Source organism: Salmo trutta, chromosome 28, assembly GCF_901001165.1.
Source record: "Salmo trutta chromosome 28, fSalTru1.1, whole genome shotgun sequence".
NCBI classification, from domain to species: Eukaryota; Metazoa; Chordata; class Actinopteri; order Salmoniformes; family Salmonidae; genus Salmo; species Salmo trutta.
The window spans coordinates 35,150,085-35,167,130 of record NC_042984.1 but is presented as its reverse complement, the minus strand read 5'-3'; the positions used below and the strand labels follow the sequence as shown (position 1 = coordinate 35,167,130).

The following is a 17,046-nucleotide window of genomic DNA, read 5'->3' as shown; positions in this document are numbered from 1 at the left end:
AAATAAAGTGGTGATCCTAACTGACCTTAGACAGGCAATTTTTACCAGGATTAAATGTCAGGAATTGTGAAAAACTGAGTTTAAATGTATTTGGCTAAAGTGTATGTAAACCTCTGACTTCAACGTTACATATACAGATTGCAGAGGTTGGAGCAGGAGGCTTCAACACTGGACTCCTGTGAAGCAGTTGCTGTGGGGTTTAAGTGTCTTGCTCAAGGGCACAACGGCAGGCAATGGCATCTAGGACTTGACACCAGAAAACCTCCGATTGCCAGTTAATTTCCCAACAGATTTTTACCATCAGACCCGGGATTCGAACTGGCAAACCTCCAGTTGCTGGCTCGCCTTTCTAGGCTACCTGCTGTCTGTCTGTCTGTCTGTCTGCCTTGCAGCAGTTGGGGGCTTGCTGTGTGTGTGTGTGTGTGTGTGTGTGTGTGTGTGTGTGTGTGTGTGTGTGTGTGTGTGTGTGTGTGTGTGTGTGTGTGTGTGTGTGTGTGTGTGTGTGTGTGTGTGTGTGTGTGTGTGTGTGTGTGTGTGTGTGTGTACCTGTGGATGAAAGAGCAGTGGGCTGGGCCTCAGGTACTTCTCCTTCAGAGCTCCCACAGGGTCCAGTAACTTCCTCTTTTCCACCCTGCTGGACAGCAAGGACAAGGGTTACGTACGAAGGTCAGAGGTCAACTGGAAAGGTTGCACTGATTCACACTATACATGCCCATATAATGTATTAGAATTTAATTGATACATTTTATGGACACAGTCTATTTTACAATAGTTTTATATTTTCTTTGTTTTTAACTCGTGTCCTTCCTCTACCTCTCCCATATATTTCTGATGTCCATCCGGTTTGATTTCTATTTGCCATATCTTTCAAACTGTGCTCTTTCAAAAATGTTCTTAACCTATATACGTTTTACGGACACAGTATGTTTTACATGAGTTATCTGGTTTTTATTATTCCCAACCTTCAGCTCCTTTCAACCCCTCCCATCTATCTCTTAACACCATCCATATAGATTTCTATTTGCCATATATTTTTCAACTGTGCTGTGGTGTTTCACAAAAGCACGGAACCTTTCCATTCTCATAGTTTCTACAGACTGTAAATTGAAAAAAAAAATTGTTGCTGAAAGCATTATTATATTATTGATCGATTGACTATGACTTCTCAGATCGCCCAGTAATGTGGGAGTGCATACTTAGACAATTGCTAGTGTGGATATTGCAACCTAGTCCTTTCCTCTTATCTCATGAGGGGAAAGGTTAAGTCTGAACACTGACATACAGATTTGGAGATATATATTATATTGAATATAGGTTCTAACATGAGTTTCAACTTGAGTTGCTTATCGACAGTGTCTGATGAGGCCTCTGGTCTACTCGGGGCTGAAATACCTGTATATTGGGTCCATGAAGAAGGGTGAGGGCTTGGCATAGTGCAGGGAGGGCTGTTGCTGGGGCGGCTGAGCCAGGGGCTGCTGTTGCTGGGGTAGCGGGGGCTGGAGGAGGGAGTGGCCCTGGGGGTGCTGGACGTGGGAGTGCGGGTGGCTGCCGGGGTGCTCCTCCTTGCGGTGGTTCTTGCGGCTGGGCGGCTGCTCGGGGGCCACCATCCCGTTGTGTCCGTCCCGTCGGCGGCTGCCGATGCTCAGGTCCAGCGGCTGCTCCTCACCCCCGGGGAGAATGAGGGGGGCGTTGCTGCTACCGCTGGGTGGGGTCGGCTTGGCGGGGGCCGGTGGGGCCGGCTTGGCCTCCTTAGGCTTGGTGGTGAGGTCGAAGGGCGATGACTCTCCGGTGCCCGGGGCGGCCATTTTGTGGGGTGTCGGATGTTGCTCACGTGGCGACTTGGGCTCAGCCTTGAAGAACATGCCGGGGTTGAGGGTGCCGGCCCGCTCTGCGAAAGGGTAGAGGGAGTGAGGGAAGTTGGGTAAGAACTGGAAAGGGAACATGGAATGGTAGGGCAGCGAGCCGATCTTCTTCTCCTGCAGGCCCATGAGGCCAGGGCCAAAGTACTTCTCTGCGATGGAGGCGATGGCCTTGATGGAGTCAGTGGCAGCGGCGCCCCCTGTGGTGGTGGGTGGCAGCGCCTGCTCCTCCGGAGGAGGGAAGAAGGAGTGCTGGGAGGCGCCGGAGAGGAAGGAGGGCCGCTCGCAGGCCAGGTTGCTCAAGCTGGAAACCGCCGACACCGAGCCACTACTCACGTCGTCCGGCCGCCCGTCCAGACCCGCCCTCTCCGCCCCCCTCGCCCCTCCAGTGCCCGCAGCCTTCCTCCTCTTGGCGCCGGTGCTCCGCTCCCGTTGTTCCCGCTCGCTCTCTGCGTCGCTGTCTAAGTCTGAACCCGAGGCGGTGCCGGTGGTGGTGTCCAGGTCGGTGCCGCTGGTGGTGTTGACGTCCTCCAGGTCGCTGCCGTCCGACATCTCCGACATCTTGGCCTTGGCCTTGGCCTCGCCGTACGCCAGCCTATCCTTGTCCTCCCTCTCCTGGCTGCTGAGGAGACTACCGCCTCCATTGTTGTTGTTAATGGAGCTGACCAGAGACAGTGGAGGCCCGTCCAGGGGGCTGCGGGGCAGCTTGCCCTCCTGAATCCCACCGTTGTTACTGTTGTTGCCCAGGGGGCTCTTCAGCATCGGGCTGGGAGGCAGTAAGGGCGGCCGGGGGTAGAGCGAGGGGGGGAAAAGGCCCGGGAAGCCGTGGGAGAGCGAGGGGAAACCATGCGGCCCAGGGGAGAAGGGAAGGCCGGCATGGGGGTGAGGGTGTGGCCGGGAGGGGAAGTAGTCGGGGAAGGCCAGGCCCGAGTGGTTGAGGCCCGGGTGGTGGTGGGGGTGGTGGTGCTTGGACTTGGCCAGGATGGGGCTGCTGCTCATGGGGATGCCGGGAGCGAAAAGTCCCCCAGCAGGGCCGTAATGGTTCTTGCCCTCACAGAAGCGCCGGTGCTTGTTGAGGGAGGAGGTAGTGCTGAACATCTGGCCACAGTCCTTACACTTGATCTGGGTGCGGCAGTCGGCGTGCATGCGCTTGTGGCGGCACAGGTTGGAGAACTGCGTGTAGGACTTGTGGCATACCTCGCCTGGGGAGACACACAGCCCACATGGGCCTGGTTAAGCCCATTTAAACACTGTCACTAACTCAGAGTACCAAGTCAACAGTCTACACGGATACAACATTAGGCTACTTAGAGAAAAATACATGTACATCGCTCATTCATTTTGTCTAAAGGCTGTATATCTATACAAATCAGAAGTCGTACATGCTTTTGGTGAAATCCAGTGACAACAGTTTTCATCTTTATACTTATGGGCCATTGAATCACTATGACTGGCACCTACCATATATCCACATGGGGCAATATACGGTTAAGCTGACTATTTTCACACTATGTTCTATGAAGTGTTGCTTGAATACATACTGTACGTATACATGTATATAGGCATATACACACATACGTGCACATGAGTACAAACAGAAATGCAAAGCAGAAAGTTGAGTGAGAGAAGAAGATATCATGGCTTCCAGCATCGTTCAATGGGGAGCTGAAGCAGATACTGTGGATCCATTTTTATCATGTCAAATCTGGCCATGCCGTCGGGAAATTCGTTTTATGTCACCCTCAGAGGGGAAAAAAACACACACAGAAGGAAAGAAACCAAAAAGGAACACACAAAGTAACACTTTTTTGAAAGTCCCCCTAAAGACGCTCAACAAATTATCAATAAACTATTTTCTGTAACATATCAGCTGCAGAGGGACCATAGAGTTGAATAGAGGGCCCAACTCCTATCTGTACCATTGCAATTGCGCCCTCTATCCAATTCTAAGCTGGACTATCAAAATAAAGTGTGACCCATACAACAAAAAGAGAAGGAGAGTGAGAGGCACGGAGAGGGGGAAGGAGGAGGATAACAAAAACAAGCAAAAAAGGTAGGAAAAACGCAAAACAAAATGGCGGTTGAAAAAGGGATGGGGGTCATGGAATTGTCTCTGACCTATGGGATTGTGTCTGCTACTGTCACTGGCCCTGCCTGGGGTTGGAGAGAGACGGAGGGAGGAGGAAGAGGAGGATGAGGAGGAGGCCTTTGGACACGGGGAGGAGGTAGAACTAGATGTGGGTTGGCTAGGCCGTGGCGGCGGCGGGGGCGGTGGCGACTCAGACTTACAGATGAAGGGCTTGACACTGCTGTGAATGTGCTTGTGCTGCTTGAGGCCCGAGGAGGTGGCGAAGGTCTTGCCACACTCGGGGCAGGTGTGAGCGCGCGCTCCTACGTGCTGTGAGCGGATGTGGCGCTGCAGGTTGCTGGGGTCCGTAAACACCTACGGGTAGGGGGGGGGGGGTGGCCGGCACGTTTACATTGACACACACACATATGCATACGCACAGATATAAAGCAGTTATGGCCAGCGATCACAGTCATCCGATCACTGTAATAAATAGTACTGACTAAAATGGATTTTACTGCCATCATAGACAACACAATACCTGACGATCTATCTCAGTCTATGCCAGCTGCCCATGAATGGCCTTGTAACATTGATGGTGGTGACATTCACAAACAACTAACTTGATGGCCAGTCAACCAACAAGCTGAATAAACTGAAACAAGTGACACAAGTCATCTAACATAAACCGACATGATTAAGTTGGTACTAAGTTGCGTTTATGGTTGCCAACTTAATCATGACATCACACGATTACAAGCACGTGTTCCTACATACATACAGGATGGATTTTCTCCTCATTCAAGTCGCTACTGTAGCTAGTGTCAGCATTCACCAAGGTAGCGAAGGAGAAGAGCCAGTGTTTGAGTGCACAACTTACGTGCCGGGTGTGCTGTACCTTATCGCAGTTTTCACACTCGAACCGCTTTCCGCTGTCGTGGGACATCTGGTGACGGATGAGGTTGGACTTCCAGTTGAAGGCCTTGGGACACTGGTCACACTTATACTCCCGCTCCTCTGTGTGCACGATCATGTGCTGGCCCAGACTGGACAGGGAACAGACACGCGCGCACACACACACACACACACACACACACACACACACACACACACACACACACACACACACACAGTCCTTTAGGATAATGATGATACTCCCCAATCATTAGTGTAGAGGTGATTCTACCACTGTGTGTGTGTGTGCATGTGTGCGTGTGTGTGTGTGTGTGTGTGTGTGTGTGTGTGTGTGTGTGTGTGTGTGTGTGTGTGTGTGTGTGTGTGTGTGTGTGTGTGTGTGTGTGTGTGTGTGTGTGTGTGTGTGTGTGTGTGTGTGCTGCACCTGTACTCGTTGGGGAAGATCTTCTCGCAATCCTTGCACTCATGGACGGGCTCGTGGTCGCTGTCGTCGCGCTCCTGCTTGAAGTCCTCGTTGCTGAGCGTGTCGAACAGGGAGCCGGCGCTGGCGCATGAGTACTTCTGGTGCCGCCGCAGCTCCAGGGCCGAGGTGAACAGCTCGTCACAGTCCTCGCAGCGGTACATCTGCTCGTCTGCAAAACAATACAATTTGATTTGTCCCAACTGTTTTATCGGATATGTGTCTTCTGGACAAAGACAAACAATACACACCTGCCAAAGGTAAAAGTCTGAGCAGGATAACTACATAGCTCCCCAGGCTACATCCATCGATGATCCCAAACTGAACACACAACTAGAAACAAGGCAAGAGCATCCAGAAATGTCTAGCACTCAAACTATGAAAAGAAATCCCTGTCCAAGCGAATCAAGTGCATGTTCAAACACTTAAAATAACCACTCTCCAATTGGTGTTGATGTAAAAGGAAAAATCTATTAAAAGTCAAATGCAGTCTGGGCTAGAGGGCTATACACCTTAATTAACTCATAGCTGATTACTTTAAGTCCAGTAGTAGTGGCTGTTCTTTGGCTTTATAGCGAGCAAAGGAAACAATAGGCTACACATTTGTCGTTATTTTCCAGCATGATGGCCTTTGTAATACTTTTCCCAACCAAGGTCAAACCAATAAAACTTGGAGGCAGGGGCTTTCAATGGCGGGTTCCTGACTTGGACGCCAAGTTCAACAACTCAGGCCAAATTAGAGGGGGGGGGGGGGGGGGGGGGGGGGAGTAGATGGTGGAAGTTGTCCAAGAAGAATGAGCCATGCGGGGTTAGGCTAGGTTGTCACCCACCCCGTGGAGGTTTTAGAGCGCCAATCAACCCACGATGCCCGCTCTGCCATGACCCCAGTGGGCACTGCGTGAGGGCACCGGAGATCCCCCTAACACACCACACTGTAACCATTAGTCATCGAAAAGCTAAGCAGACAAGTTGATTCAAAATGACTTACAGTGCATGGCTCACCTGGTTTCTACTGTATGCCGTCATTTATTCAGCTGGCTATGCCTAGACCCATTAAAAGGGCAGAAGTGTAGCAACAGAACTTTGTCTAAACATGTATTTGAACAAATGACCCTCTTGGTCGTAGTCGTCCATTACTTCAAACTCAAAACACTATGCATGCATAGCCGCCACCATAACCACATAACTCATAACGGAGTGAGCGTTTTACTGTGCTAAATGTTCCATTCCAACCTAAAAACTCCTCAGCGCCAAGCTATTTGGATGTGTCACCTTTGAAAGCTGCGACATGTTTCCATGAACAGGCTTATAAAGCGCTTATTGAGGCTTTATTACTTGTTTTATTACACCGAGGCTTTGTCAAATCAAACAGCACTTCAAGCAGGAAGTGAAACGCGAGGAGGACTCGGCAGAACCGCACCTAGCCATCGGCTTCACCGCTAGATGACATTGGACTCGAGGCCTACAATGCCAGATAGGAGCCAGAGAGGAGCCAGAGAGGAGGCGTGCGGGGTGTTTAAGGCCGAAGAATAATTTGGCGCCATTATCTGTGTTCCATCAGTAACACTCCGGAATAGAGAGGAGGAATGTTGCGGAGGGAGGACGGTGAGAGCGCTCATAAATGGGAGACTAATAGCTTTCTGGGAGATGTAGGGGAACACAATTATGTGCAGTTTAGCGACTAATCTGGGAGCATGGGTGAGGCCTCGGGGGACTCCTCAAGCCCCACTCCAAATTCCAGCTCCTATAAGCCAGCCGAAGAGCAGTGCAGCGCCAAGCTATTCCTCTCCCCTTCTTTTCTCTTGCGAACGCACACACACACACACACACACACACACACACACACACAACCTTTCCTTTTGTTACTAATTTGTTCATTCATTCTGCCTCTCCTCCATTTTCTATCTTTCACAAACTCTCGTAATATGTCAGTCTCTTTCTTTCTCTCTTGCTCTCTTTTAAAATCTCTTTCCTATCCTTTCACCCCCTCTCCTGTTCTTTTGGCAAAGAGATCTGAGGGAGGCTTTCGGGTCTTTCGGAGAAAACATTTTGTGTGTTAGAACATCTATGGCTCACGAATACCTTGTTCTGTCTACAGTGTTTTTTATAGTCCATGACAAGTAAAAGCATAAACCCACTTCATTGCAAAAAGCTGAACTATGCCTTTCCTCACCTGGATCAAAATGGAATGACGCAATAACGTTATCTTTGACATGTAGCCTAGGCTACAAGATCATTTACAACAAGCACGACTGAAATATCGTAGTCCTCAATGAATTGCAATGGCCCAAGACAATTTGCATGTTAGACAAAACCAAATGAATCCATAAAAATAAACAATAGGTCTACATGCCAAAAACTGAAATTATAGAGATTTCTCAAAAACAAAGTCATTGGATTTCAGTTATTGTAAAATTACCCAGCATCAAATCTCATTGGCCACTAACGTTGTGTTTTACCTAACTATTCTGTCACTTTTTGACTTTAGGCTAATAAAACGCTTTTATCCCCATCACAAAACCTATTAATTCCAATAATATGCTACAGTATAGCCTATCTAATAGGTTAAGGCTATCCTATATTCATTCTAAAACAAGGTAAGTATGGCAAGGCCTATATCAAATCCTTCCCTACAAACATAATAGGCCTACTTGTCAAATCCTTCCCTACAAACATTATTTATATTTCAAGAAATAGCCTACATCATTTTATTTGCAATTGTTTTCACACCTTTATAATATTTTCTACATCCCTTAATGTTATAGTGGCCGCTGTCATGTGTTGGCCTAGGCCGAAGTCATTTTGGGAAGTGATAGCTGACCCACTAGACTAGACCAGGATTTCCCAAACTCGGCCCTGGGGCCCCCCCTGGGTGCACGTTTTGGTTTTTGCCCTACAGAGCTGATTCAAATAACCAACTCATCATTAAGCTTTGATTATTTCAATCAGCTGTGTAGTGTTAGGGTATTGGGGGGGGGGGGGGGGGGGGGGGGGGCTAGACTGAAGCAATTGTCCGAGGATGGATGAGGACTGAGTTCATCATTGATGGGTGTATGGGATAGAAATCAGATCTCTTTTCACAATAGGACAAAAATCTCACTCAGAAAAAGGTATAAAATACTACTCTCTGAAGGGGACACACAACTCGTGTGAATTTTGTCCCAAAATAATTGTGACGTTTTGGATCTTCCTCAAGAAATCCATAGAAAGAGGTTATTTGGGGGTAAATATATTTGGCCTATGAAATCTGTATCTAAAATAATGATTAAAAGATTCAAAACGTCAATTATTTTTGGCGGATTAATTTTTACAACGAATTTGTAGTGAAGGTTAAATCCAAAAGCAGCACCTTTAGCATATGTGAAAGATGGGTGTGAGTTTCTGAACTCTATAGCTTGCATTGGCCAACAAAGCCGCGCAGGATGTTCGTTTCGAGTTTGTTTAAAATATGCGCTAATGATGCGCATTAATCTTACCTTCTAGGTTCGGTGCCATCGATCCCTCCGGGAAAAGTCCGTCCTTCATATACACCAGTAGCTCCTCCCCCACTCCAATATCCCTAATAGCTTTATAATAAATCTGTTAAAGAGAAAAGGGAGGGTGAGAAGGCGGTTAGGGACAGTATAGTCAACAACAAAAAGCTATAGTCTGTCATTAATAAATCAATTACTCTTCATTGCCGTCGATTTAATAGGCGTATTAATATCTTCATCTGTCAATATCGTTGTTGTTATTATTGTTATTAATGGAAACAACATGTATTAGGCCTATAAATGTGGGCCTAACCAAAAAGGGCTATTTCACATTTATCCTTACAGCCCAATTCGTTTATTTGATATTTAAATTGCTTGGCATATAAATGCATTTATAAATACGATTTCGTTTTTTTTTTTGTCTACTTTACAGCAATTGTTCATCATATAAGCATGTGATAGTGATAGGCCTATTCATCGATGCACATTCAGTATTATTGTTTCTAAAAATCGAAAGATTATTATATATATATATTTAATAAAAAATGATAGGAGGCAATATTCTTTTTTTTATTTACCACAATAATTAGGCTATCCAATGACGCTCTTCTTTTGGGTTGTAAAACTCCACATTCGATCTCATTGTTATTAGAATTCAGGCTGACTCCATGCGCAAAAAAATGGCCTAGAACATGTTGGATTCAATGAGCCAAATATAAGCATAATTTGGGATGTAAACAAAGATATAGTTCAAGTATATTTGAAGATTTGAAGATTGAAATAAACGGACCGTGTCTCGTAGGCTATTATTTTTAAGGAAGGGACGCAGACAATGACAAGAAATGCCACATCAAATACGAAATAGCGGGAGTGCATTCATTTACAGAACAACTTGCATGCATACCCGTGCGCAATTAAAATAATAAAAACATGTCTAACACATGTAGGCCGACAGCTGATTTCATTTGAGCGACTGAAACGTAGAGGTTGCAATACATGTGTGTTTTTGCTTGTTAAATCGAAAGAGCAACATAATTACACGATAACTGCAAAATAGGCCCAGGATCATGTTGAATTGAATAGCCAATGTGGCTGAATTATGAGCAAACATGTAGGCCCACAGTTATATACAATCACCAAGCAATGAACAATATACAGTACAAATACACTGAAAAGACCAGCCACAATGTGTGTTGTGCGGACGCATGGGGGCGCTCACCACCAGTTTAAACAACAATTCATCCTCATACAGGCCTTCACACAGCAAAACATTGCGAGAGGTAAAACACATTCACACAGAATAGTAAAACTGTAGTAACTTCATCTAATACTTTTATCGGCCCAATGCTATGTTATGACAGTACGGAGGTGTGCTTAGAGGCTAGGACAAATATTCCTGCGAAGAGAAGGCACATTATTATCGTAATTATTATTATTATTATTCGGATTATTTTGTAGGCTATATTATTAGACTATTATTATTATTATTATTATTCATTTACACACTGGCAATTATGCGACAGACACGTTTATCTCTGACCTTGCTGTTCTCGGTGAGGTGGTAGAGTTGGGAAAGTTGCGCCGCGGTTCTTAGAGCTTCCAGTTGTAACAGCAGTTGAGTCCCGGTGGAGTTGGCAACACAACCCATAGTATCATTACAGGAACGAGGCCGTCAGGCCGGGGCTGGGGTGGCAGGCAGGGCCAGGGAGAGAGAGAGAGAGAGGAGGCAGGCGGCCAGTCAGGCTGCGGCGTGTCGTCCCTGGTTGGAGCTGAAGCCGCCACTCTCTAGTCTGTGTGAGCGCGTCTTTGATGATGAGGGGGAGCTCTCTCTCATTAGGCTAGTGATTCCCTATTGCCCCCTCGAGCGCCCGGAGTTATCCGAAGGCCACTCCTCCTCCCGTTCTTATCTCAAACCAAAGGATTGCCTGATCTGACGAGGAGACCCCTCCCCATAGCTCCGTCTCCGCTCTCACCACTAGATTCATCTATTATTGATGAAAATAATGTATCTAGCGGTCAAATACTTTTTTTAAAACACACACGTGGGCGATAAAAAAAAAGCTGGTAGGTGAGGCGCACCTTGGTGTTTTAAAGGCTTTCGAAACAACGCTGAGCAATGTGTTTTTAGTTCAGGCTTTAAACACAAGTGTCTACACCTGTTTTAACTTGTTATCTTTCACCAGATGCTTTTCACAGTTTGTGCAAGAGTACACATATTTGTGCCAAAGACGTAAACAAGGGCATGAAACATTTGGATACGTTCAAAATAATTGGTATCAACTGACTTTGTTATCATAAATGGAACCTGCTTGCTTGCTACATTGAATAAACGATTTATGTAATTGCAACGCGTGAGCCCTATTTAAACTCGCAATTGCCTGCAATAAAATATAGTGACATGGTTTACTATTAAATAGGCCTATGAGAACTGTTTTGGAAACAATATTTAACAGTTATTTTATAAGCCTACATTTTTGATAAGTAGGCTATAATATTAGCCTATATTATGTACACTTTTAAACCCTACACCAAATACATTTTCCTCAATAGATTTAACCCTCTTTTTCCTGTGACAATGTGTTATTTTTTCTGACAAATTGAAAAATTCTCTCTCTTAATCAGCATTTTTACAACCGACAATTTGAGTGAAAAAATGATGTGAAGAATAGAGACATATATTAATGTTAAACAAAATCGTCGTTAATAATGTGTGTAAATACAAAATGTCGACATACAAATACTGTCACAGTCGTCAGGTTGTTGCTACAACAATACCCACAAAATATCGTAGCTTTTTTTTTTACCATGTATCACTGCAAAGAGAGTAAAGATTTACATGAACAACTCAAAATAGGTTTTAGAATTATTCCCGGAAATGAAGCTGGGTATAGTCTTTTCGAAGCAGTCTGTGTGATGTATTGTGATATGAGCTGTCTCTCTTGACAGTACTGGCCTGACAGCTCTCAGACAAATCTTGACCTCCCCATTTCTTTCGAGTGTCCAGGGGACAGATACATCATCCATCAATGCCATTAGGGTCCAGAATAATCCCCCACTGTCCCCCTCAAGCACACGCACACGCACACGCACACACACACACACACACACACACACACACACACACACACACACACACACACACACACACACACACACACACACACACACACAACGGCCTATTTATCACAAGGGAGTGTGTGATCAAAGCAGAGAGAAATGGGAGATCAAACAACATGGGGTGTAGGGGGGCCTTGTCCTCTTGAGACACAAAAGACAAGGACCGTGTGACAAGAGGGTGGACATGCTTGATGCTACGTTTACCACCCGAGACAGAACACCACTCTGTGTATGAGGCCAGGCTTTGGCTATGGGGAAACGGGCCTCCTGTAATTCTGTGACCTTGCATTTCGTAGATGGAAACACTATTAGGACTGGGATGCTCCTAAACAAGCTTCGGCTCTGTCCCTCTTTCCAACACACACACACACACACACACACACACACACACACACACACACACACACACACACACACACACACACACACACACACACACACACACACACACACACACACACAAACGCTAATTGCCTAACTGGCTTCCTTCATTTGCTTAACCTTCAGGTTAGGAACCTGCATATTGATTTAGAATAAATTTTGTGTGTGTGTGTGTGTGTGTGTGTGTGTGTGTGTGTGTGTGTGTGCTCTCCTTGGCGTAGCGAGCAGAAGGAGCTGGCAGGACTTGATGTTGTTATGACAAACTGCTTAAGAGCATCTTGAGAAATGAGGGCTGAGGGGTTCAGAGGTCAATGGGCTCTCTGAATGGCTGGGCCTATTGAGGAAGGAAGCCCCTTCCTATCTGTGCAGCTTCATCCTTTACTACTAGATGGACATGCACTCACACACACACACGTACACGCACACACATGCACACACACGTCATTTCACAATCAATTAATTGAACAGGGAAATGGACACTCATTCATTCACACTTAGGTCAATATTGACGACCATTAAAGCATTTTTTCTCATTCCCTGAAAGAAAGTAAATTATTTGGACATGCACTGAAATGTATGAAATCATTTCAAAACGCGGCACTGCCCTAATTGTTTAAATATACATGATTATCCATGTATTTTCTGATACACTACAACATTAATGACATATGAGTAAACGGGTAAATAAATGATCTGCTGATGTTTTAAAATGTTACCGAAGGATTCGACTTTGCTTGTCGTGAGCATATTTTCCATAAACTCATACATTGTGCATGCTGGTAAAAAAAAGCAGCAAAGTACAAAGTTTGATAAATTATGCATTTTTTGCATTGTGCATGTGTGTGGTGTTTGTAAATAAATGATAAGGTTGTGCCCGCGAGCCACTAGACAAAACAAGGCCTAGCAAACAAAAGCAAAGCAGCCCACTGAGTACAAACAACTAAGAAATGATCCTAGGTCCAAAACGAACCATTGGATCTGGGACATGCCCAACCCCCAGATATGAATGTAAGACCCGTTTGTTCTTTGATTCTGGCTGGGTCTAAAAAGACACCCTATTCATTATAAAGTGCACTACTTGTGACCAGAGCCCAATGCTCTCTATAGGGAATAGGGTGCCTTTTCAGACTGTGTTTGCGGTAGCAGGGGACATTGATGTGAAAATCTGAACAGGATTAGAGCCTAGAGCGTACCCAGCTATTCTGGAAGGCCCCCAACGGTGTCTCATATGTCACCGTCGGAATGGACACACCAGTGCAAGGGACAGAGACAAGGATGGGGGTGGACAAGCTCGGACAACGAGAACCAATTGTAAAACAGGAAATCATTATTGTTTGATTTATATACACTGTACGTGGATGAAACTAGACAAGGCACTCGTGGCCAACAAGACGATGTATTCCTTTAGAAAAAGATCCTTCCTCCTTCTAGCACAGACATACTGTATCATTGACGTGTTAGGTTCTTTGTATGCTGATAGTTGCATACGCTAGAGCACCTTTAAGGAGAGAGCGTACGACTGGCGAAGAGACGTAAGCGGCACCCAGACATTGGGGTTAGGCTCAGCTGGGTTTTATGACCAAGTGAGTGGTAGAGTGTGGGCATTCCTCCAGGAGTGTTCCATTTCCAGGTTTCCTTTCTGGACGGGCAGAGAGTGTGGCTGGCTTCCAGAGAAGGACCCAGAGTGATTACGAGACGCAGGTGTGTCGGTGTATGATTGTTCTACCTCTTTAACATGAGTCACTTCCTCAGCGAGGCACTCACGTACCAGCCTTGGACACACAATAGAGCCATTCTTTTACTCATCATGCGCACAACGCTTACTTAGACACACACACACACACACACACACACTAACAATGATAAGCACACACACGCAAGCAGGCTCATAGTCCACTGTTCTTCCCACTTGGTGGGCAGGAAGAAAGACAATAGCCACTCCACTAAGTCTCTGTCACTGGCATGTGTTAGGTGCTACTCAACTCCTCCCCCAACCACTAAACCCTGGCAGCTGATAGGAGGAGGGAGGTGCCACACCGCCCCAAACACTAAACTCTGGCAGCTGATAGGAGGAGGGAGGTGCCACTCACAGCCCAACCACTAAACCCTGGCAGCCCATAGAAGGAAGGAGGCGCCACTCACCTGGTCTCCACTGAGGTGACACGCCGCCAGGTTCTGCTCCTCGAAGGAGGGGGCGGTGCGTACGTACTTGAGCCAGCTCCCGCCAGCCTCCGAGCCTTCGTCCAGGCAGAACTTGACGTTTCCCATCTCATCCACCACCTGTTGGAGAACACATAGGTCAGAGGTGGACCTGTTTTAAAAAGCCAGCACACACAGAGCTGAGCCTCTATCTGCTCAAGTGTGTGTGTGTGTGTGTGTGTGTGTGAATTTCCTCTCTTTAGTCACCATCAAATCAAAGTTGCCTGAATTACCATGGGCAAAGCAGATAATACCAGAAAGTTTCACGTCTCTCAAACCATTGGATCCAAAGAGGGTTACTTTGACTATTTGTCCCTTTTAAGGGACATTTTGGATTTTCTCAACACTGTGTGTGTGTGTGTGTGTGTGTGTGTGTGTGTCCATATCTGTCAGTAGACAGAACATTATCTGTCAAGGGCCCCTAACCTTGTCGCTCCTCCGAGCAGCGAGAGGAAAGGGGGAAAGGAGGGAGGAGGAGGGGAAGGTCGAGAAAACTGCGGCTTCTTTCACTTGTCTAAAGACTTTCTTTGGCACATATTGATCACCCTTTGTAACCCCTGGGCCGCCCCGGGAACGAGGGAGCAGTTTCAGGTTACCCCTTAGACAGATGAGAGGAGACGGAGGAAAGGAGGAGGAGAGGAAAGAAGAGAGGCTCATTGTGGGGCAGAAATTAAGTGAAGAAACCAGGGAGTTGATCGCGAACTGCCACCATTTTATTTATTTACTGCTGGAGGAAAATGAACCTCTCTGCTCTAGACGAAGAGCACACCAAACATACTTCAAAACTGCTGCGCTGTGATTGCTGCTAAGCACACAAGACTGAGAAGTTCAGCCACTAAAATCAAAGATTTCTGAGGGGGGGGGGGGGGGGGGCTCAGCAAATATTACAGGATACATGTCCAATATCAACTTTCTCACAAAAATGTGAACATATTGGGCATAGTATGACTGAGCATAAACTATTGCAAAACGAGAACAACCAAAGGGCACTGAGTGAATGATACACTGACGAAGGCCTGGTGGTACGAGACAAGAATCCAAATGAAAACAAGATCAATGTAGTGGTGGTAGCTTGGTGGAACAATGGCTCTCGCTGGTGGCAAATAAAACTATGACAGTTTATAGAGAGTGTGAAGAGTGTCTGAAGGCTCCAAGGTAGTGTTCATTAGGCGCCAAATGGAAGAAAACAGACTGAAACAGGGAGGGACAACATGGACTTGTCCAATACGAAAAGCACATTTTCGTTTCCAGTTGCGAGACGCTTTAAAACAGTTTCCGTGGCCTGCCTTAATGAACATGACCCAGGTGTCTGTCTGCTAACCTATGCCCTCAGAAGAGCCTGGAAGGAGGAAAATCTCACAGCTCTGCTTCTCCACAAAGCTCTATAGAAGATCTCATTTCTCCTGTTGGAGTATTCTGGTGGAACTGATACTCTGTTGGTCGCTGGACAGATCCTCTGGAGGCTGAGACGAGACAGGGCTGGCTAGGGCTTCTCATTGCCGGCTCATAATCAGCCTCCTCTCACCTCAACTTCTACCTCTCTAGTTTTATAATGCAACCCAATCTCATGGTTTTACTAGTAACATATTTACGTTTTGGCCGTTTGAGTTGGTTGTAGGATATTTACGTTTCTGGTCTAACCTTCCCAGTTGAATTCTACGGTTACAGTTAAAAAAGAAAAAGTTATCTGACTTTCCAACAGGACATTTACAGACTTGCTCGATTCTGTTGCTCGTAAACTCTGAATGGCCTTCTTGGTCAGGGAGTGAGCGAGTGCAGAAGGTGTGGTGTCGGTGAAGGGAAGGTGTGGTGTTTTGTGAGTAAATATGGAAATAGCGGGTCTGGTCCGAGGTGAGAAGGCCGGTTCATGTTCGCACACGGTTCTGGCGAGCGCGGTACGCTAACTAAACATAAGTGTGCCCCAAAGTTGCAGCTGTGCCTCACACTATGGCGTTGTGGTGAGCCCGTGGGGAGAAGGAGTGTTAGGTTACTCCACTACTAACTTGCTTGGAGATAACAAAGCCTTTTAGCGCTAAAAATAATGAGACAGAGCCTACGCACATGTAGCATGTTGCATGTAGCACCTCAGGTCTTTAACATCAATAATAACCTGTGGCTGCCTCGCATGCAAGTACATCGGCCTGATTGTGACAGTGAGTTACAGTAAGATACTGATTGTGCGAGAGGTTTCCGTTCCACGCAAACAGTCTTGTCCTTCGGCGCTTTACTGGAAACCAGACATGTTGAGTTGATTAGCTTGACTGCTCCGACTGGACTATTTTTGTCGTCCATGTTTTAAGCGATTAGCTAGCCATCCTCCATGTCAACTTGAAAAAGAGTTCCTTTGATACACTGTCCTCTACACTGAGCTCACAGAGGATACCTCAGTACTTACTTCTCTTCCCACTCTGCAGTGGACGACATAGTAAAACAGTGATCTACTGCCGACGTCGTTTATACGTTAAGCAGTCCGAAATGATGCAGTCCAGACCCTTTATTTTATGTGTGAAAACAGTCACTGAAAACTAACCAGGCATAAAGGTGAAATTATCCCCTTTAAAAAAAAAAGCGAAA

At 46.2% G+C, this 17,046-nt stretch overlaps 1 protein-coding gene across 13 annotated transcripts in view; it reads right to left on the bottom strand.

The window, feature by feature from the left end:
* The window catches only part of prdm16 (PR domain containing 16), a 229,100-nt gene that overhangs the window by 15,952 nt on the left and 196,102 nt on the right, over positions 1-17,046 (bottom strand). For 4 of the 13 annotated variants that reach the window (XM_029719769.1, XM_029719774.1, XM_029719777.1 and 1 more), the window contains exons 4-10: positions 14,416-14,553; positions 8,779-8,881; positions 5,267-5,474; positions 4,808-4,973; positions 4,149-4,302; positions 1,393-3,088; positions 547-634 (exon numbers count right to left, since the gene is read on the bottom strand). In XM_029719769.1, coding sequence (XP_029575629.1) covers positions 547-634; positions 1,393-3,088; positions 4,149-4,302; positions 4,808-4,973; positions 5,267-5,474; positions 8,779-8,881; positions 14,416-14,553 — 2,553 coding nt within the window. Of the gene's footprint in view, positions 1-546; positions 635-1,392; positions 3,089-4,148; positions 4,303-4,807; positions 4,974-5,266; positions 5,475-8,778; positions 8,882-10,315; positions 10,614-14,415; positions 14,554-17,046 lie in introns of those variants that run through there. The other 9 variants (XM_029719770.1, XM_029719775.1, XM_029719776.1 and 6 more) reach the window with 6 other exon arrangements.